The sequence below is a fragment of the Protopterus annectens genome, chromosome 5.part0, assembly GCF_019279795.1.
Source record: "Protopterus annectens isolate FY-2018-M chromosome 5.part0, PAN1.0, whole genome shotgun sequence".
Lineage (NCBI taxonomy): Eukaryota > Metazoa > Chordata > Ceratodontiformes > Protopteridae > Protopterus > Protopterus annectens.
This window is the reverse complement of record NC_056735.1, coordinates 1,167,598,715-1,167,621,405: the sequence shown is the minus strand read 5'-3', so window position 1 is coordinate 1,167,621,405 and position 22,691 is coordinate 1,167,598,715. Positions and strand designations below refer to the sequence as shown.

Sequence of the window (22,691 nt, the reverse complement as noted above, 5' to 3'; positions counted from 1 at the left end):
GCTCTTCAATATCTTACTGAGTTACTGGACAAAGGTTTGTCCTTCTCTTCTATTAAGGTTCATGCTGCAGCAATTTCGGCTCACTATGATTGTGACCCACCATTGTTTTCTCATCCTTTGTTCAAGCAATTTCTTAGAGGGGCAAAGAATATAAGACCCCACGGAGAGCTCCTACTCCTGCTTGGGATCTCAATTTTGTGTTGGAGAAACTCACTCTACAACCTTTTGAGCCTGCAGCTACTACCGAGTTGAAATATTTATCATGGAAGACTGCTTTTTTGTTGGCCATTACCTCTGCAAGAAGGGTTTCTGAGTTGCAGGCCCTTATGGCAGTTGAGCCTTTCTTAATTTTCCATAAGGATAGGGTATCTTCACGTACTAATCCTTCCTTTATGCCTAAAGTGGTTTCTAGTGTGGCTTTAAACCAAACTATTCATTTGCCTACTTTTTATGCAAATCCCCAAAATAAAGGGGAAAAGATTTTGCACACTTTAGATGTACACAGGCAGTTGCGATATTATTTGGACAGAACTAAAGGGTTCAGGCAGTCTCAGCAGTTATTTGTTTCTTTTGCTTTGAGTTCTCAGGGCAAGCCTGTGTCAAAACAAACTATTTCTAAGTGGATTGGGTTTTGCATTGCTTTCTGTTATTCCCATCATGGCAAGGAGATTCCAGCTGGGATTAGGCCTCATTCCACTAGGGCTACTGCCACTTCGACAGCTTTTTTAAGGGGGGTGGCAACTAAAGATATTTTGGAGGCAGCTACTTGGAGTTCAGTGCACACTTTCTCTAGGCATTATCACCTTCCACTTTATTCTAAATCTAGGGCTGGTTTTGCCACTGCTATTTTGCAGGGCATTTTGACAGCTCCTGCTTCCTTATAGTTTTGCCATCCTCCCTTACCTCTGCTTTGGGATTCTACCCAAGTGTAAGGACTGCAGCAATGTGAGATGAAGAACATAGTACAGTTTTGTACCTACCATAAATGTAGATGTTCGAAGATCCACATTGCTGCAGTCCAATTTACCCTCCCTCCTTCCCCTCTGTAGTTAGAGGCGGTTGTGTGGGTTGGGTTGTCAATATGGTGTATATTGTATATATTGTACATATTTTTAGTGCAAGGGTGGTTGGTTGGTTGTTTGCTGTCTTTTGGTTTTGACCTTTCTTTTAGGGTCTTCTGACATCTGGGGCAAGAAAAGACTGAGGATATGACGTCGGTCATGCGCATTTGTACCCTGACGTCCTGATGTCAGTCAAATGCGCCTTGACCGACGTCAGCCTTATACTTTGATATTCGGCCCGACCGAGGACAGCGGACTACCCAAGTGTAAGGACTGCAGCAATGTGGATCTTCGAACATCTACATTTATGGTAGGTACAAAACTGTACTTTCCGGATGATTACGGTTCAGCCAATCCTTCCATTACTAAGGAAAAGCTGATTGGAATGTGCTCTTTGTACTCTAAGAATGCGTACTATCATATCAAAATAGACAGGCACTCCAGAAGTTGTCTGCGCTTCCCCATGGGAGCCATTCATTTCCAATTCAAATCCCTGCCCTTTGTTCTCACCACAGCCTCACGGGTGTTTACCAAATGCATGTCGTTTCAGGTTTTCCTGTGTCTAGATGATTGGCTCCTAACTGCCCCCCACCCAGCATCCGCTATCTCAGGCGAGGGATTATTTCTATCGGATATCCCTGTTTTTTAATAGTACGCTTATTAAACCTAGCACAAAAACGACAGCTAGTGACGCCGTGGTCTTGGCCTAGGCAAGGTATGCAATAAGAATGAAAATCCTTATGAGGTATTTGCTTCCCACAAGAAATACAATTGTTAACTTTTTTTGACATCGGTCTGAGGCAAGAAAAATTTTCCCCAACGGGGTACTTAGCTTTATAGAAGACTTCGGTCTGAAATTCAAATTCGAAAATCTCAGTAGTCGGCTGACCGGCACTTGCAAACTGCTTCTGCTTCGGGCACCGCATGGCAAGAAAGACTGAAGAAAATGGCGTCGGTTGCATTATATATACCCCTGGCGTACTGATGTCCGGGAAGAAGCAACAGCAACCGACACCGGACCAAGACTTTGGAATTCCAGCCGACTGCGGGACCGCCTGACGACAGGATAACCCAAGTGTGATGACTGCAGCAGGGTAACACGATGAACATCTACATTTATGGTAGGTACAAAACTGTACTTTTTTAGGCATTGCTGTAAATCCAGAAAAGTCACAACCATTGCCGGCACAAACTTTAATTTATCGGGGCCCAGCTGAACACCATCATGCTGATAGCTTCCTTGCCTCAACATGGCATCAGCACCTTGACTCTTCCGGTCCAGGCTATACTTGTCTCATCCTTCTCCTCCTGCCAGACTGATTCTATGGGCCCTGGGATCTATGGCAGTTGCTATAATCTTGGTACTTCTAGCCAGATACTACATGCACATTCTACAGTGGACATTGGCTGTTCAATTGGCTATTCTGTACCAGTTCCTATCAGGTTGACCAGTATTTGCATTCACTCCAACCTGGTCTGTCAGCAGACCTTTCATTCCTCCCCTCCAGTAGCCCCAGTGACCATGGATGCTTCTCAGCTGGGGTGGGGGGAGGTCAAGCAGAAGATGGTCCAAGGCATGTGGGCTCTCCTAGAGACCAGATTGCATCTCATTGTCCCAGAGATGAGAGCAGTCCTCCTCTTTCCAAGCCTTTTAGCATGCTATCCGTCTGGGGGCCATTGTGATTTCATACAGACTTGTCCGTAGTCTGGAAGATCAGCAATCCAGGAGGAACCCGTTCATACCCACTGTGCATAGGGGCTATGAGGGGTTGGGAATTTGCGATCTCTTAACACCGCTTTCTAATTGCAATACCTGTACCAGGGAAATCCAGCATTTTGGCAGACAGGCTCAGCGGGTCCATTATGATGCCTCACTAGTAGTCTGTCAGTCAGTAGTGAAAAAGATGATCAACCATTGGAGTCACCCCTGCTCCAATCTCTTTGCTTCTCCTCACAATAAGTGCAGCAGTTATTTTGCTCTGCTCCCCCTTCAGAGAGCTCCCCGAGGGGTGTTGTAGTACCCAGTTAGCCCCCACGGTCTCCTTTATGCTTAGTCCCCACTATCACTGATCCTGAAATTTTTTCAGAAAGACAAACTGTTGGAAGAGCACAGTGATCCCCATTTCCCCCCTTTTGGCCTCATCAGATTTGGTTCCCTTTCCTCTGGTCTTACCTGAGATGTCCTGCATATGGATACTGGAACCCAAACAGGACCTCCTAACTCACACCATGCTAGGACTCCACCCGGATATCCCCACACTCAAGTTTACCACTTGGTTTCTCCAGTTTCATAGATTAGTACTAAGCTAACTGCCCTTATGAGCCATTTTAAGCCTAGCCAATTATCCCTTGTGAGACTCGAACCCTGCACCTTGTGTTTGTAAGGCAAACACCTTAACCATTAGGCCACCCTCCCAACCCCTATCCTATGATTGCGAGAGGGTCCAGGTTTTCCTCACCAGTTAAGGCTGTCATTCTAGCTTCCCAGAAAGCATCCACCAATAAAGTATATAAAAGCAAGTGGAGAAGATTTTCTATATGGGCTGCTAATCACCATATTGAACTTTACTCAGCACCTGTTATTTCAGTCCTTTCATTTACTGAGTCTTTAGTTAAAGAAAGTTCTAGTTTCGCAACTGTTAATTAAAGCTCCAGTTAGCTGCCATTTCCAATTTTCATTTGGGATTATCTTCTGGATCTATTCCTTCAGCCAGGTTATGTAAGGTCTTTATGAAAGCTGTTTTTCTTAGACCTCCAATCAAGGACCCTACACCTCTGTGGGATCAGTGTGTCATTCTGCAAGGTGCGACTCAAAAGCCCTTTGAACCAGCCAGTGATTATGACTTTAAATATTTGTCCTGGAAGTTGGATTTTCTCATAGTCATTACCTCAGCAAATAGGTTTCTGAATTGCAGGTACTCTCGTCTAAGCCTCCTTATATTATTTTTCACAAGGATAGAGTTTCCCTCCATACTAATCCATTGTTCATGCTAAAAGTGGCCACAGAATCTAACATTAATCCATGCATTCAATTACCATGTTCTTTCCTAACTATCCTAACAAAAGAGAATATATATTGCATTCCTTGGATGTTCACGGTTACGTTTCTGCCTTCGTAGAACAAGTTCAGAAAATCTGATCAGTTATTTGTCTTTCTCGCTTAACTTAACCATGAGGGTCGAGCAGTTTCTGAAGTGACAATAGCAAAATGGATAACGTTGTATATCATTTATTTATGAGACAAATGGTTTGCATTTGTCTAGTCTTCCAAAATCCCATTCAGTAGGATCCATTGCTGCATCAGCGGCCTATTCCACTAGAATTCTGTTGACATTTGTGCTGCAGCTACCTGGTTTTAAGTGTTGTAGCTTTGTGACCTATTATAAATTGGACATTGTCTCCAGGAGCAGGTCATCCTTTGGCTCGTCTGTGCTCCAGCATGTCCTTCCTTGTGGCCAAACAAGAAATCATATGGCTGGGGACATTGACCCGTCAAGTGAAGCACAATGAGAAAGACAACATCAGATTTAGTAGTTATATACTTATCATAACTTGGCATCTGTGTTGTCCATTCTCATTCTGCTTCACCTTCCCACCCAACCATTCCCTTCCAAAAATGTTATGTTCTAGAGGATCTGGAAAGGCTTTTGTTGAAACCTTTGTTCCAGGTTGAGCCCTTGGTTCATTTTTCTTTTTCTTTTTTTTCTGTTTTTTTTTTTTCCTGTAGGTGGGCAGCAGACTCTGTCTGAGGTTGTTGAGCTAAGGGCATAGGATTATGGGTAGGGAAAGGAGCTCAAGCCATGGAAACTAAGTCTGGTAAAAGGCATTAGGGTTGGATGCGAACCCATCAGTGAAGCAGAATGAGAATGGACAACACAAATACCAAGTTATGTTAAGTCCATAACTAATAATTTAGTACAGTCACCCTCTGAGCCCTCTGCTAAAGCATATCTCACATTTCTTTCTTGGAAAAGTCTTTCTTGTAGCTATAGCTTCTGCAAGGTGAGTCTCTGAACTCTAGGCACTCTGAAAACCACCTTACTTGATTTTCCATAAAGATAGGGTTACTTTACATACTAATCCTTCATTTTTTACCCAAAATTTATTCTGAAACAAACATCAATTAATTCATCAATTTGGTAGTTGTTTTTCCTAATTTTGACAATAAAGAAGAATCCATGCTTCACCTGTTAGATGTACATAGGCAACTTTGTTTGTCGTCATAGAACAGAAGAAGTTAGGAAAATTGGCAATTGTTTGTTTCAGTTGCCAAGAACAAATTGAGAAAACCAGTTTCAAAAACTACAGTAGTCAAATGGATCACAGATTGTATTTCTCAAGTTTATGCTTCAAGCGGTTCTCAAGTTTATGCTTCAAGCGGTTTGACTTTGTCAAGACAACCAGTAGCACATTCAACTAGGCCATTGTCTATATCAGCTGCCTTTTGGACCAGAGCTTCTGTTGATATTTGTGCAGCTGCCACTTGGTCTAATGCCCATACCTTTATTGCTCATTGCAAGTTGGATGTCCAAAAACGGGGCTGCATTTGGTTCTGCGGAACATCCTTCCATGATGGCCACCTAAGGTTACTGTAGCTGGGGACTCTGTCCCATTCAGTGAGGAATGAATGAAAATGACAACAACAGATATAATTAACTCCCCCCACATTCCCCCTATCCATGTCTTTGAGAGTTACATGATGAGGTTTTTTTTAATTAGGAGTCACAGTTCCTGTTTAAGCCCCTGTTCTGTTACTATTACATTTTCTTTTCTGCAGTACTATGATAATTTTTTATAATGTTCTACATTTATAAGATAGTATAGTAGCAGCAAACTTGACCGGAGGTAATACAGTGGTTAGGGGCAGAATTGGATCCTAGAAGCCAGAGAAAACATCTTGAGTCTGATCTGAGACCCATTCATTGAGGAAGAGTGAAAAATGGACAACACAGATTTATAGTTATGGTGAGTACATAACTTTTATTTAAGTGAGTTAATTCTTTTACCTCATGAGTGATCTCTCTGGATGCAACTGTGCTGCAATCATTTGTTATACCCCTATCTAACACCAAATGCAGCAGCTACTTTCCGCTGATTCCCTTGAAGGGAGAGTTATCAAGGGACGGTCTGGTCCACACTTGCTCTGGTCTTCTGTATGCTCATTCACTCTGTTCCCATAACATAGTTCTTTCAGAAAGCTATTTGGTGCAAGGTGAAGCTGATTCTCATTTTGACAGATGTTGTTCCCTATTCTTTGGCCTTATTTGGTGCACCTTCCCTGGGTGATGGGACCTCTTTATTTGTTCTCACCCATGTGGAAAGCCTCACCTAGACATCAAAGCCCTGAAACTAACCTCTTGTTTTTTCCACTTCTAATAATAGCCAGAAATTACAGACTTTATTCCTCTGTGCTTCATTTTTTGTTATCTGAAAAGCCTGATATTGAGAGAGTGTAGCGAGTCAAGTGGAAGTGATTTTCCATTTGGGCTTCACCAAAGGCGTGGACCCCTTTTTAGCTCTTTTTGCAGCTGTTTTGCATTTCTTGACAAGTTTATTTTAAGCAGGTGCTAGGTATTCAACCATCAAGGTTCAGCTGGCAGCTATTTCTAATTTTCATATAGCTGATGATAGCCCTAATTCCTCTCTGAAATTTTCTGAGGCCTTTTTGTGGAGTGTCTTTCACCTTCAATTTCCCTTTATGGGACCCTGTTCTACGTTGGGCTTATAGCTTCTTGTTACAGGCCGTAACTAAGCTTCCTTTTCACCCTGCAGCTACAGTGGAACTATTGAAAATGCTTTTTCCTGGTAGCAGCAAGACGTATTTCAGAATTTCAAGCCCTATCTTGTTAGCGTTTGTATTTTGTTTCATTAGTGTAGTGTCTTTCTTCAAACCAACCATAATTTCTTTCCCAAACGTTACTTTGGACTGTGCTCTGAATCAGACTATTAATTTGACTGTTTTCTTTCCTAATTTCTTGAACAAAGAAGGATGTACATTTACTGGCTGTTCATAGACCATTAATCTGAACTAGTTTAACTTAATTTGATCAGCACTTGTGGGTAAAGGATCCAATTCGGATTCGAGCCGGCAGCTTTCCCAGCAAAGATCCGAGCTCCAAGCTCCTCCCTCTACCCATAATGCCCTGCTACCTCCCTCTAACCCTCGGATCTCGTTTGCCGTGGCTTCTTGAAGCATCTGAGAATAAGCTCCTAGCGTTTGGTTTTGTGAGTTGTGTAGATTATTTAACTTTTTTTCCACTTAGATTCACTTTTTCTGAGTGTGTGAGACACCCCTTCTCTCCTATCTGGGCAGTTTATCGTTAGTGTATCTTTAGTTCTTTAGTGTAATTTTAAATCCCCCCCCCCCTTCTGTGTGTGTGTGTGTGTGTGTGTGTGTGTGTGTGTGTGTGTGTGTGTGTGTGTGTGTGTGAAGGTGTGTGCGTGTGGGCCTATTTTTTGTTAGTATGTCCGAGGTCCCAAAAGCTATTTTTTCAAAATGCTCCGAGTGTGGCCATTAGCTGTCCCCAGCTGATGGCCACACTCGGTGCGTTATTTACCTGGGTGTAGACCATCTTTCTTCAGGCTGCACTATCTGCAGCCTTCAACCCCAGGGCTTTGAGGGATAGGCGGACTAAGCTAGTCCTCGTGAGCCTCTTGCCCCCGGATTCAACTTCATCCTCCTCCCCCACCGACGGTTCCCGCTCCCCTGGCTGGGATTCAAACTCCCGCTTCAGCTCAGGAGGAAAGGGAAGCGAGGGAAAAAAAGACAGGAAGGATAAAGAGTGGGAGAGACAGGCATCGTAGCCATAAGAGGCGGGCCGATTCAGCTCCCTCGGCCCCACCATCTAAGCACCTAGCCTCCCCTCTTAAGTTCTCCGGGTCTTCCCCCTCCAAGCTTCGATCTCCACGTTTCTCTCCAGAGCCGGAGGAGGAGACCCGGTCACCTTCGAGGCCGTCCAGGCGGCCTTTCCAGCCAGCCTCGGCAGCCTCATCCAGGTCCACTAGAAGTTTATCTGACGTGGATATGGATCGGATGATGCGTTGATTTCTTCTGACCCAGCTGCAGATGGGAGTGCTCTTGCCCCGGCTCTACTTTTGCCCCATTGCTCCTTCTCTGACCCGCTACCATGGTTCGGAGCTGTCTGATCCGATTAGCTTCGGAGCTGGGATGGTGTCGGCACAGACAGTGTTTCCTACTTTGGCTTCGACTATACCTTTGAGCTTGTCGGATCCCTTTTCGGATTCGAGCTCTCGGGGCCGTGAGATGAGCATCTGATCCGGAGGGGTTAGTGTGCCTTCGGCTCCGTTGAGGTCGAACCGCACTGCCCTTTCAGATCCGATCGGGTCATCTCCGGCGCTGATCCACGTGCCGGATCCGAGGGGACTGCTTTCGGATCCTAGGGAGAGCAGCTCACCCTCGGCATTCGACGTTGTGGAGAGGGTTCTTTCGAGGGATTCGAGGTCCCAGGCTCTGGCTATGGATCCACCTGCCATTCCCTCTCAGATGGGCCTATCTTCCTTCATCTGGCCACAGGGACAGCCTGCACCTACGTCCCAGATGGTTCCTATGGAGGAACAGGACATTGTTGGTGAGCCCTCCTCGGACAGCCCCCCTGAGGAGGTCCCTCACAAACGCAAGTGCAAGAGGAGGCACTTGGACTCACCCGAGTCCCTCACAGAAGACACTGACTTGGAGGAAGGGGAAGGTTCCCTCAGGTCCCCCCCCCAAAGGCATCGCCTTCGGAGACATTATGGAAATGCTTCATATTAGAGGGGGGTGGTCATCCCAAAAGCCTTCCTCGGACGAGTCTGTCTTTCTGGAGGCGTTCGCAGGCCCATCTACCTCTTGGGTGTCCCCTCCCGCCGATCCCCTGGTGGACCTCATAGCTACCAGGGCATGGAAGAAGCCGGACACTGTGGAGCCAATACCCAAGAGACAGGGCAGTTTGGAGCAAAGGTGCCCCTGTAGATGCCATGGTGGTGGCGGCTGCCACCAAGAAGGAATTGGCACAGGAAAGTTCCTCAGTACATCCTCCAGACAAGGAGTCTTGGGCGATGGACCGCCTTGGAAAGAGGATGTTTGCTTCAGCGACCTTCTCTGTAAGGTCACTGAACTATATGGCACACGTATTTCGACTACAGCGAGACCTAATCAAAGAGTGCACTGGGTCACCCCCAGAGTCCATGTCGGCCGAGGACAAACGGATCTTCTCTGCATGAATGGCCACTGTTAAGTCTATTACGAATACCTCTATGTGGCTTCTTTCCCATGCCATGGAAGGAGCGGCTAGAGCCAGCGGAACAGGCATAGTCTTACAATGACAAGCCTGGCTCCGTCTCTGCGACTTTGCAGAACCCTTTAAGGCGTCCTTCGCGAACGTCCCCTTTTACAGTTCTATGCTTTTCGGCAAGACCGTCCGCGATACGCTACTCCAGAGCGAGAAGGACGGGAAAACGTTGTCTGCCTTCGAGATCCGCTTCTCAGCTCCTCAGAAGTCCTTTTCCAGGAACCAAAGAGGACAGAAGATGATGTGGTTCCAGAAATCCCAACAATCCCGTTTCGCTCTGGATCCCTCATCCTTCAGAGGCGGAAGAGGACAGGGTGGACGCCGGCCCAGAGGCAGGGGGGGGGCCGAAGAATTTTGGGTCGAGGGAACCCTTTTCCGATCGACCCGTGCAGCAACCCTGAGGGGTTGCCCGACTGCTCCTGTCTGGAGGCAGTCTGGGGCACTTCTCGGAGCATCTAGCACATTGGGAGTCCATCACGACAGATCGCTGGGTGCTCCGGATCATATCCAGAGGTTACTCAATCCCATTCCTAAATACCCCCCCCCCCCCGGTCAATCCGGATCAGGCTTCTACTCCAGGTTCTTTTTGGTGCCAAAAAAGACTGGGGACTTGCGGCCAATTTTCGACCTGTCCACACTGAACCTGTCAGTTGCCAAAGAGAAGTTCCAAATGGTCCCCATACAATCCATTCTCCCACTATTACAGGAGAATGACTGGATGTGCTCCATAGACCTCAAGGATGCGTACTACCATGTTCTAATGGACAAGCAATCCAGGAGGTTCCTCCTGTTTCGGCTGGGAGCCAGCCACCATCAGTTCAGGGCCCTATCCTTCAGTCTCACCACAGCCCCCAGGGTGTTCACCAAGGTCATGGCAGTTGTAGCGGCCCACCTGAAGCTTCAGGGAATTCAGGTCTTTCTTTACCTGGACGACTGGCTCCTAACTGCCCCCACCAGGCATCTACTATGTTCAGCGAGAGACTACTTCCTACATCTCGCCCGCTATCTAGGGATCACGATCAACCACAAGAAATCCTCTCTTCAGCCTACTCAAATTTTGGATTTCATAGGAGCCAGGATAGACACAATTCAATCTAAAGTCTTTCTGACGTCGGACAGACTGCGCAATCTAAACCTACATGTTTTGGCTCTTCTTCAGTCCTCGGCCCCTCCACGGAGTTGATCCTGAGGGCTCTGGGGTCCATGGCAGCGGCCATCAACTTGTCACCGCTCGCGTGTCTGAATATGAGGATTTTCCAGTGGACCTTGCAGGTCCAGTGGTCCATTCTGCTTCATCCCTTGTCTGCTCCTATTCCTCTCAGCAGAGTTTGCAGGGAATCCCTACTTTGGTGGCTCCATTCCAAGCATCTCCGGGAAGGGCGCCCCTTCATGTCCCCACCCCAAGTCACAGTGACCACGGACGCGTCTTGCCTTGGGTGGGGGGGGGGGGCATTTCATGGGCAGCACTGTCCAAGGCACGTGGACTTACACAGAGACCTTTTTGCATATCAGTGTCCTGAAGATGAGGGTGGTGCTTCTAGCGTTGCAAGCTCTCCATGCCCTTCTTCCTGTGGGGACTATTGCAATTCAAACAGACAACATGTCAGTGGTCTGGTACATCAACAAGCAAGGGAGAACCAGATCTTACCCACTTTGCCGTGAGGCCATGAGAGTGTGGGAGTGGGCGATATCCACCAACTGCTTTCTCATAGCAGCACACATACCGAGTTGGTCAAACATCCTTCCGGCCAAGCTGAGTCGGACTATCCTCTCACCCTACGAGTGGTCTCTGAACCCCTTAGTAGCGAAACAGATCTTCCTCAGATGGGGTCAACCTTGCTGAGATCTGTTCTCTGGAAAAGCCCAGAGACGCTCTAGTTCATGTGTGGCCATCCGGTCTTCTTTATGCTTATCCTCCTCTTTCGTTGATGACAAAATTCTTGCAGAAAGCTCGTCGGGTGGGAGCAGAGTTATCCTCATAGCCCTATTCTGGCCTCGTCAAACATGGTTCCCTTGTCTACAGTCTCATCTAGTGCATCCTCCCTGGATCTTGGATCCCCTTCCGGATCTGATTTCTCATCCCCTGGGATTGAGTACCCCCAACCTGGACCACCTCAAGCTTTCAGCTTGGTTGATCCAGTTCCCCTGATAACTAGGACTCCCGGTATCTCATCCTCAGTTAAAGCCATTCTGGTGGCCGCTCATAAACCCTCTACCAGAAAAATCTACAAGAGTAAATGGAAACGTTTTTCTATCTGGGCGGAGCATAGGAATTTGGACCCCTTTACGGCTCCTACTCCAGCAGTCCCCGATTTTTTTTTTCTCTCAAATTTTCCATCAGCGAGCTAGCTCTTCAACCATTAAAAGTTCAACTGGCAGCAATTTCCCACTTTCACATCGGAAACAAATTTGGGCCCCTGGCATCATCTAAGATCTGCAAGACCTTTCTGAAAGGCACCTTCCTTTTGAGACCCCCTGTTAAGGAAGCAGTCCCTCCATGGGATTTAACCCTAGTTCTCCAGGCTCTGACTGGTCCTCCCTTTGAGCCCGCAGCTTCAGTTGACTTAAAGTTTGTATCTTGGAAAACTGCCTTCCTGATTGCCATTACTTCAGCCAGAAGAATATCGGAGCTTCAGGCTCTTTGCAGTAAGCCCCCATACATCATCTTTCATAAAGACAGAGTCTCCCTCAGGACTAACCCCTCTTTTCTACCTAAAGTGGCTTCCAAAGCCAATACCAACCAATCTATCAACCTGCCTGTCTTCTTCCCTAATTATCTCAACAAAGGAGAGTATAGACTCCATTGTTTGGATGTACATAGACAGTTACGATTTTACTTACACAGAACAGCTGTTTTTCGAAAATCAGAACAGCTCTTTGTTTAATTTGCTAAGTCCTGTCTGGGTAAACCAGTTACTAAGGTAACCTTAGTTAGGTGGATTTCACAATGCATTCTTCTTGCATACAGAAGCTCTGGTCGACCTGAGCCTGTGCATGTTTGGGCACACTCTACCTGTTCTGTGGCTACTTCTGCAGCTTTCTGGTCGAAGATACCTCTGGATGACATTTGTTCAGCTGTTACTTGGGCTTCCTCTCACAGTTTCATTACACGTTATAAATTGGATCTGATCTCCAGGGGAAGGCTCTGCAGTGCTCCGGAATATCCTTCCATAAAGGCCTCCCAAGTTGTGGTAGCTGGGGACTCTCTCCCACAGGTTGCTGATCAAATGAAGTTAACTACTTCAGATAAAGAAGTCATGTACTCACCATAACATTCCATCTGAGTAGGTAACTTCATTTGTCAGCAACCAACCCTCCCTCCATTCCCCGGACCTTTAGTTTGTTCTTGAAGGATCATGATATGTCACTTTCCAGATGACATCAGGTGGAACGTTCAAGTAGTTTTTCCTTGTGTTATAGTAATGTTCTATGATACTATGGCAAACTCGATCTGAGGGGTTAGAGGGAGGTAGCAGGGCATTATGGGTAGGGGGAGGAGCTTGGAGCTCAGATCTTTGCTAGGAAAGCTGCCGGCTCTGATCCGATACCCACAGGTTGCTGACAAATGAAGTTACCTACTCAGATGGAACATTATGGTGAGTACATAACTTCTTTTTCTGCTTGCACCATACCAAGAATTTGAGGAAACCAACTCTTTCCTGCTTTTCTAAGGCTAAATTGGGAGAGGGTTTCCACGATCACACTTTTCAGCTGGTTGTTCGATTTAACTTTGTAAACAAAGGAGATGCAGTGGATTGTTTTTACCTCCCAAATGTAAAGCCCTTTCTAATTGAGCTGTTGCAACTTCCAGAGTCTTCTTTTCTAGAGCTCTTCTTGAATATATCTGTACTGTGTGGCTCTTCAGTCTACTGTACATGATAGCTCCTTGTGGTTTAGATGCAGGGGACTGTCCCAACAGATGAGGCAGATGGAAAAGATGACATTAGATTTGAAAATTGTGTACTTGTCATAATGCTAGAACTGTGTCTTCAGTCCTCCTCAACTTTCCCTCCCTCTATTCCCTTGCCAAATTGTCACTTTTTGACCATTCTAGACTTGTCCAGAACCTTACTTTACAGCCTGGAACTATTTCATTATCATTTCAGGCCCTGTTTGTGTGTGATCATGTATAGGAAAGGCCTTTGGTATAGGTAGGGAAGCTATATCTGAGGAACTGTGAGGGTGGAGGGGAATTATGATTTCTGGGAGTAGACAGCCTTGGATCCAGGAGTCTGAAAGTTGTGTGAAACAGAAAAAGACCACATGGATCTAATGTTAAATGTGAGTTATGAAGTTACTCTACCTTGTACATGCCCAAACAAGTGTAATGTTTCCAGTAGTTACTTTTTGGTTATGTGTAGTAGGAACTTGCATGGAAGCAGATTTGTGTGAGAGTGTTTTGAATTTCTTGATAGATAAACCCAAGACCTGCTTTGTTGTGGGACAACTGTATTTGTCCATAACTGGTTTTATTTTCTGGTTTTATTTTCAATTCTTAATACGTTTTGTAAAATTGGGGTGCTGCAATAGGAGCTGGTTTTATTCCCTTAGATGCACTTCTTCATGGTCATGTTTTTGAAAGACAGTGCAGTTACCCCATTAGCCATGCAACTTAATTTTTATCTTGGACAGTATTTTCAGTAACCTCTACAGAACACCAGAGTTGGTTTAGAATTTTCTAACCGTGTAGGTAAGTATGTTTTAATGTGGATTTACTGTTATAATATAAGATACAGCATAAAGTGCACAAAAAAGTGTCTCCAAAATTGTTTGACATGACAAAGGGCAGTCACTTCTATCATATGTGTATCCAACTTGTAAATGCCCGATACCTATGCTGCAGCAATGATGATTTTGAATTTGAACTTAAGTACTACTTTGAGTTGTTGTATAGGTATTTATAAGAAGGGATACATTGCAACTATTTTGCAAAGAACTCTGCTTAACCTGCAAGAGTGGCAGGAACTAGTGGCCTGCAAAGTCCTGCAGGTTCCAGAGTCTGTTTTCTGACTAAGGTTTGTCCACACCAGTTTTTCTTTGTCATGTATAGTTTTGTCAAAGGTATTAGTATAGATAGTTTAAAACTGAGGCATTGTTGATGTACTGACCCAGATTTACAAAGTCTTTTTCCACGAGCCATGAAGATTACGACATGGACAGAATTTGCAGGGTTTACTAATAGATGCTCATTTTTAAAAAAAGTTAACCTTTAGCATAATTAGAGGTAATTCCGTCTGGAAGAACTGCTCCATTTGCTAATATATTTTGCAAGGATGGGTGCATGCAATAACGGTAGACTTAACTTTATAGTATGACAGAACATAACTTGTAAAACTGAGAGAGCTATGCATATAAAACGGTTTCCATGTCTAATGGTCTTCACTGGTGAAAATGAGCATATAGTTAAAGTCAGGGTGCAGAAACCTATTAAAATTTTCAGCATAGTGAGTTAGGCAGCACTTTTAAGGCATTTTGTTGAAACTTGTCACATTATTGCTGAATTTAGGTTTATGAAACTGAAATGTTCAAAAGAGAAGTTGGGAATGTCAGTCACGTCTGTTAGAAGACTTGCTGTGTATTAAAATTTAGAACCTTAGAACCTTTTATTAACATTTATACCACTGACGCAAATGGAATGTGTAAAATCACTATGTTTAACACTGCTGCTTTTATTGTTGCATTTTGGGAAAATAGATGTGGATTACTATTAATTTCTTTGGTTCTTTATGATCACATGATGTGTTTAAGTTGTTGTGTCTTTCGGCTTATCCCGGTTAGGGGTCGCCACAGTGGAACTCCGGTCCGCTAATGATTGGTGGTTGATTTTTACATGCCAAGTTACCAGCCCTGACGCACAACCTTCAACGAAGGCACGCCCATTCACGCATGCCTCCACACAGAAGACGCTCTAGCTGAAAATCTAACGCGACAATGTTTTGCTGTGAGGCGACAACGCTACCGCAGCACCACTACCGTGGCGTTTAAGTAAGATTTCATTATCAGCAGCCTCTGTTCCCCTTGAAGTCTGTAGGCCCAAGCCGCTAGGAAGATGATATATCTATCAGAAAAAAGTTGTTTTAATAAGTTAAATGCGATGAATATTTTATTACTTACCCTGCAGTATCATCATTAACATAGTCTTCTGATATGGAAAGTTGATTTGAACAAACACTACAAAATAATTCAAAGTTTGAGGCTACACTCTACTGTGAGAACCTCTGCTAATATTTCAGTTTTCAGCTGTAAGTTTCAACTGTGACCACAGGATTGTTATTTGAATTGAGCTGTTTCTAGCATGCATATAATAAGTTTGTCTTGTATCTATGGGGTGTGTGATATAGGGCTTTTGTGGTGGTGTTAAAATTTGCAGTAGAAATGTATTTGTGAATTTTAAAACTGCACATTTGCACTATCACAATTCCCTATAAGTGATTGCAGAGAGGAGGACAGCTGTGTGTCTAGTGATGGCTATGATTTGTGAATCTGAGATTTGGTACCATATCCCAAGTAAATATAGACAGTCTTTGGTGTGGCACAGAGGATGCTAGCCAAACCCATTAATACTGCCCTTCGCACACCATCTACTAGAGTTGTGAAGTGTATTCAGAATGTTGTTGGTTTGAAAGTATGATTAACTTGACTGAGCAGGAGTAAAATAGCATAAGTAAGTCTTGCAACCCCCACACAGATCTTAATGGCTGACAGGAAGAGATCAGGTGTAATGTCGTTAAACGTCTTGAGTTCTTTGGGAGATCTAGTTAATTTGCGAGCATGACACTAATTAGCGTAGAAAATTTCCAGGGTCCTAGGACCACATTTTTTGTCCTAGCACCTGGAAGCTCCTATGATCAGAATAGTATTCCTGGCTATACTCCTACACTAAGTGCACTCACCTAACTTCTGAAAAGATTACACATTAAAGGAGAGTCTCCTTTGAAGAAGAATAATCAGGAGTCAGTGTATTTTCTTTTCATTGTACATCAGAATCTTCTGCAGCATTTTGAAAAAAAAAATCTCTAAGATTTGAGTTAAGCTCTGAGCTCGACCTGCTGGTTTGATTAGCTTAAAGCTATTCAGACATGCACCTAAAAAGGGTCCTGGGACCCATAAACGTTGGAATGTTGAGTAGATATGGAGCTATGGATGATTGGGATCCAGGTATTATTTAATTGTATGCTGAACATGTAATTTTGGCTTTCAGTATTTTTTTTTCCGTTAGCAAGTCTAGTGAAGTTTGGTCTATTTTTGTGATTGTAATTTAACCTTTTTCTTTTTTTTTTTTTTTTTTTTTTTTTTTGGGGGGGGTGTTACTACAGGAACCATGCGGTTTTACAGGAAACTGCGCAGCATACAACGCGGTTTATTTCCTTGGCTAACATTAGCAACACCAGCAAGAAGAAGGTAATCCACTTGCTTTCATTTGCATTATATTGTTTTGTTTCCCCTCTCCATTTCTGTGTTGAATCAAAGTACAAATCTAGTTATTTACCCCATCCCAACAGTCTCTGTCAACCTATGCAGTTTGGGAAACCTGTTTACTTAACAGAAATGGATATCAAAAAACACACTGTTTAACTCATTCACTCCAGAGCAGCTCCGAAAATGCTGCCTGCTTTACTTCCACCATAGGAACAACAGTGCAGCCTGAGCTCATTTTCAGAAAATCCATTTGTGATACCATACAGAAAACAAATGTTCATAACTCTTTAACCATAAGAGATAGACTAAAAATGTAAACACGAAAGTTGTTCAGCAGACACTGACCTTTCCAACAGTGTAAATGTTGATAGTGTGTATCTAAGTCATTATTGAATATTTGCCAAGGAATTCTAATATTGTGCATATTTTTTACCTTTTTGGAAAAACAAAACACAATATCTTGGTCAATGTACCATGTAGAACCATACAATATGTATTTAATTTGTTTGTATGAATAACTACTTTAAAATGATACTTTAACCATTACTGTGTGATGCTCCTTTGTGGAGATATTTACAGAAATATGATATTATAGTTCTCATAATTGATGAAGCACAATATATTATCACGTGCAACAGACAGACGCTACATATCCGTGTAGAAGGTGTGCGTCTCAATGTCCGCTTCAAAATGATGCATCATTTGTATCATCACCATGCTCCCTTGCAAAGATATGGGCATAATAAGTATTGGAAATATATAATTTTCATAATCCTACAAGACTAAAACTGATAATTGTACACGTGTACAGCATACAGACACTGTTTTTTTACCATGTTATAAGAAGTAACACTGTCTTCAAAATTAGGTATTACTTGGCACACTGACATGTTCCATTGCAAAGTTATTTACCCAAAATATTAAAAAAACAATTTCCATAACCTAAGTCCTAAACAAACTTTGATATCTGTGCATGTGTACAACATACAGCCACCGTTCTTAGTGTTGACACTATGAATACTATCTTTAAAATTAGGTATTAGCAAATTGACATGCTCCCTTGCAAAGTCATTTACCAAATTATGAAAAAGTCACAATTTCCATAACCTAAATCCTAAACAAATGTTGATATCTGTACATTTGTACATCATACAGGTGCAGTTCTTTTACCATGTTGGAACTCTGAGTGCTGTCTTCAAAATGAGGCATTACTTGACACATTCAGATACTCCCTTGCAAAGTTATTTACCAAAATATGGAAAAAAGTCATAATTTCCATAACTTAGTCCAAAACAAACTTTGATATCTGTACGTGTGTACAGCATACATGCACAGTTATTTTACCATGTTGGAATTATGAATACTCATCTCAAAATGAGGTATTATTTTAGCACATTCAGATGCTCCCTTGCAAAGATATTTACCAAAATATAAAAAAATCATAATTTCCATAACTTAAGTCCTAAAAAAGGATATCTGTACATGTGTGCTGCATTCAGACCTAGTTGTTTTAACATGTAGACAGATATCATTGTAAATGTACACATTCTTGGTGTAGCCAACATACTGCTGAATGGGTACATGTAAAGAGAAAAAGCAAGGTAAGGACCACCATTCCACTAATGAACCCAGGACAGGCATGGGACTTAAGTGGCATGCAAGGCCATCTGATCTGTCCAGTACCTGTGCAGGCTTCCCACTCAAACTGGTGATACCACTACAGTGTCACGTACTCCTTCAGTGTCAGCAGTCTTCCTTGCCTGTGCCTTTTCTCTTTACACTTGTCCATTCAGCAATAGACCTAAGGGATCAAGTTCTGTATTACTAAGCCCTTCCTGCTATCTAAACTCTACACGTGCCTGATAAAAGATTAATAAAAAAAGAAGTATTGGAGGATGGTTACTCTCATATTTGATTGTACGTGGTAACACTCTCCTGAAATACTTGTTCTTTCTCAGCATCTTCACCAGCTCCTTCCCATAGTTATTTGCCAAATTCAGAAAAATAGCATATTATACACAACACAATTCATAAGAGTTTTACTTACCATACTGGTCCTACTTGGTCATGGGTGTTTTCCATTTTTCTCACAAGCTGCATGTTACCAGTCTTGTATAGCTCTCCTCACGCCATTGTGGAGGTCAGTCAAGAGCAACGCAGTGCCCTCCTCAGATGTTCATCGTGCATACAGCTGCAGTCATCACACTTGGGTTATCCTGCCGTCAGGCGGGTCCTCGGTCGGCCGAATTCCAAAGTCTAGGTCTGGCGTCGGTTGTCGTCGCTTCTTCCCTGACGTCAGTGCGGCAGGGGTATAAAAGAGGCAACCAACGCTATTTTCTTCAGTCTTTCTTGCCGCACGGTGCCCAAAGCAGAAGCAGTTCGCAAGTGCCGGTCGGCCAGCTCCTGAGATTTACGAACAGTATTTCAGCCGAAGTCTTCTTTAAAGCTAAGTACCCCGTTGGGGAAACTTTTCTTGCCTCAGACCGATGTCAGACAAAGTTAATAATTGCATGTTAATAATTGCATTTCTTGTGGGAAGCAAATACCGCATAAGGATTTCCACTCTTACTGTATACCTTGCTTAGGGCCAGACCACGACGTCTTGGCCTGCCGTTTTTGTGCTAGGTTTAACACGGGGAGTTCGCCCTTCATTATTTTGGCAAAAAATATAATTATATCATGTCGTCGGATGCACCGACGCCAGTTTTATGCAAAAGATCCAAGGCCTGCACCGAGTACTGAGATCACGCTTAAGCCGACTACCGGTTCTCCGGTTCTCAGCGAGGCGCCTACGCAGCCCCTGACTACCGATGAAACTATTTTACCGGCGACTTCAGTACCCAAGGTCGCAGGATCCTCTGTCTCCATTCCCACTGCAGATACCAACGCCACTCTTGGCGGGGAAAACGAAATTTTAGCGAGGCCTGCCATTACTGAAGGCGTTTTCAGGCCTACCACCTCCCCTATTAAATCATTCACTAAGTCTAAAGCTGCAATGAAAGTTAAAAAACAAGGTCCTCAGACCCCCTCTCAAGGCCCCATGCCTAAAAAGCAGATGCTTAAAATGGCTGAGGATTTGATTACTCTCATCAGGGGTTCTCAACCCCCCTCAGACAAAAGACCTAGGTTGGAGGAAGACTACCCTTCCTCAGACCAGGCTTCTATTACTTCATACCATTCTGAGGACCAGGATTACACCTATTCCCCATTTGAAGATTCTGATGCTGAGGAGTCTATTCCCTCGGTCCCCCCCCCCCCCCCGAGGACTACTCTTTTGGGGAAACCCTGCATACATTGAGAGAGCACTTCCACTGGGAAGGCCAAGATTACTCAGATTCCAAGAAAAGGCTCAGGGAATTTCTACTACTTCCCCAGCGTAGGCCCCTGGCTATTCCTCTTGTCTTAGATATTTTGGATGATGTGTACGCAGAAGCCAGTCTTAATCCAGACTCTTTACCTCGGCCTGCCGTTTTTGTGCTAGGTTTAACACGGGGAGTTCGCCCTTCATTATTTTGGCAAAAAATATAATTATATCATGTCGTCGGATGCACCGACGCCAGTTTTTTTAAGACAGTTAAACCAGACAGATATTACCGGGTTCCTGATTCTCACCAGTTCCTTTATAAAAGCCATACTGCTGACCCAGAAACAATTTCACAGGGTCCCAAGGGGATTAAGGCCTCTACTGCTAAAAACCCTTTCCCTTCAGAGAGAGATTCTAGAGCATTAGAAAGGTGGGGGAAAAAGGTGTATACATCAGCCACTTTAACCATAAGGGCATTAAACTGTCAATTTCATATGTTAAAATACCAACAGTTCTTACTATCTCAGCTGAAAGGCAAAATGACACAAACAGAACAACCAGGCTTGAAAGAGTTGCAGGATTTGTTGCATGGAGTAGAACAAGTAGGGAAACATACCTTGCAGTGTGGTTTTGATGCTTTAGAGGCCTCATGCAGAGCTGCTGTCACGGGGTCTGTCATACGTAGACATGCTTGGCTCAAAGAGCAAACCTTACCAGATCATGTCAAAGCAAAGTTATTAGATGCACCACTACAAAAAGATGTATTGTTCGGTGTAAAAGCTGAGGAGGTACTAAAGAAAATGGAGGAAAAAGCGAAATCTATGCAAACAGTTAAAGATTTCTTGCAGGTGCAGCCTCCACGCTTCAACAGAAACTGGCCTTCAAAAAATTGGTCCTTTCCAGCCACGGACAGACCCCAAAGGGGCAGTTACAGATGCCCAAGGGGTAGAGGACAACCTCAAGGATCTTACACAGCTAGACAGTGGCAAACACCAGCCCCCAGAGGTGGAGAAGATGGACCACAGTCATTTAGAAAACAGATGCAATGACTTCCCCTATGCCTGCCAAACAAAGATATAATGGCAGCACCTTTGGGCGGAAAACTGGTTTTATTTTCAAAAAACTGGCACATTGTTACACAGGACAAATGGATTCTGGATATTATAGACAGAGGCTACAGGTTCCACTTTCACACCCTTCCAAAAATGAGAGGCATGCCAAACCTGCCACAAAATCAATGGGCAGAGGCACAAAGGCAAATTTCCGCTCTCATGGATATGAAAGCAATTCAAGAGGTACCTGCAAAAGAACAAGGTCAAGGTTTTTATTCAAGACTATTTCTGGTACCAAGGAAGGACAAAGATTGGAGACCCATCTTAGACCTATCTATTCTAAACACATATCTAGAGGTACCAAAATTCAAGATGCTCACATTACAGCAGCTTCTTCCCATGCTGGGCAAGGAGTCTTGGCTGGTAACGTTGGACCTCAAGAGGCATACCTGCATGTCCCTATCAGACAGGATTGCAGAAGATACCTCAGATTTCTTGCAGGTTCAACCCATTACCAATTCCCTGCATTGCCCTTTGGCTTATCTACTGCGCCCAGAGTGTTTACGAAATGCCTGGCATCAGTAATTGCCTTCTGCAGACAACGAGGAATCCAGATCTACCCATATCTGGACGACTGCCTGATCCAAGCAGACAAAGGACTTTCTATTGCAACATCTGGCGTTTGTAATAAAACTGTTAAAATGCCTGGGGTACACAGTGAGCAAAAAGAAATCAAAACTAATACCTTCTCAACAGATAACTTTCCTGGGTGCCAGCTTAAATACAACAACCCAGATGGCCTACCTCACGCCAGACAAATAAGGGCAACTGTCTAAATACTACAACAAAATGGCAACTTTAACCAGGCTAACTGCAAGGAAAATCCTGTAGGCTGTGGGGTTCATGGCATCTTGCATCCTACTAATACCATTTGCAAAGCTGCATATGAGGAAACTACAATGGTACCTAAAAAACTTATGGTCTCAGCACAGCCACAGCTTGGAAACAATTATACCACTCATTCCATGCCTTCAAAAGGAATTTTTGTGGTGGGCTCAAGCATGCCAAAGAAACAGGTCTTCCTTTCTGTTTACCACAAGCAACTCAAATCGTCACAACAGACGCCTCAGACTACGCCTGGGGAGCACACATGGCAGGCCAGTCTATTCAGGGAAAATGGTCCCAAAAAGAGATGTACCTACACATCAACCAAAAGGAGATGCTAGCCGTGCAAAATGCTCTTATGACCTTCAAAGACCTACTGCATCCAGGCCAGCTATTAATAAGGACAGACAACACCACAGTCATGTGGTACATAAACAAACAGGGGGGGACACATTCATACCCCCTGTGCAGGCAAGCCATGACCCTGTGGAACACAGCACTGGAATTACAAATTCAACTACAGGCACAATTCCTGCCAGGGAAGGAAAACATACTGGCAGACAACTTGAGCAGAAATATGACAGACACACACGAATGGAAGTTGCATCCTCAAGTCTTCTCAAAGATAACTTAGGCATGGGAACAGCCAGACATAGATCTATTTGCTACCCACAGAAATTAC

General features: G+C 44.0%; 1 protein-coding gene across 2 annotated transcripts in view; it reads left to right on the top strand.

Moving 5' to 3' along the window:
* Positions 1 to 22,691, top strand: part of CWF19L1 (CWF19 like cell cycle control factor 1) — a 633,757-nt gene that overhangs the window by 266,633 nt on the left and 344,433 nt on the right. For both annotated transcript variants that reach the window (XM_044071015.1, XM_044071016.1), the window contains exon 7: positions 16,666 to 16,750. In XM_044071015.1, the coding sequence (XP_043926950.1) occupies positions 16,666 to 16,750 (85 nt within the window). The remainder of the gene's footprint in view (positions 1 to 16,665; positions 16,751 to 22,691) is intronic.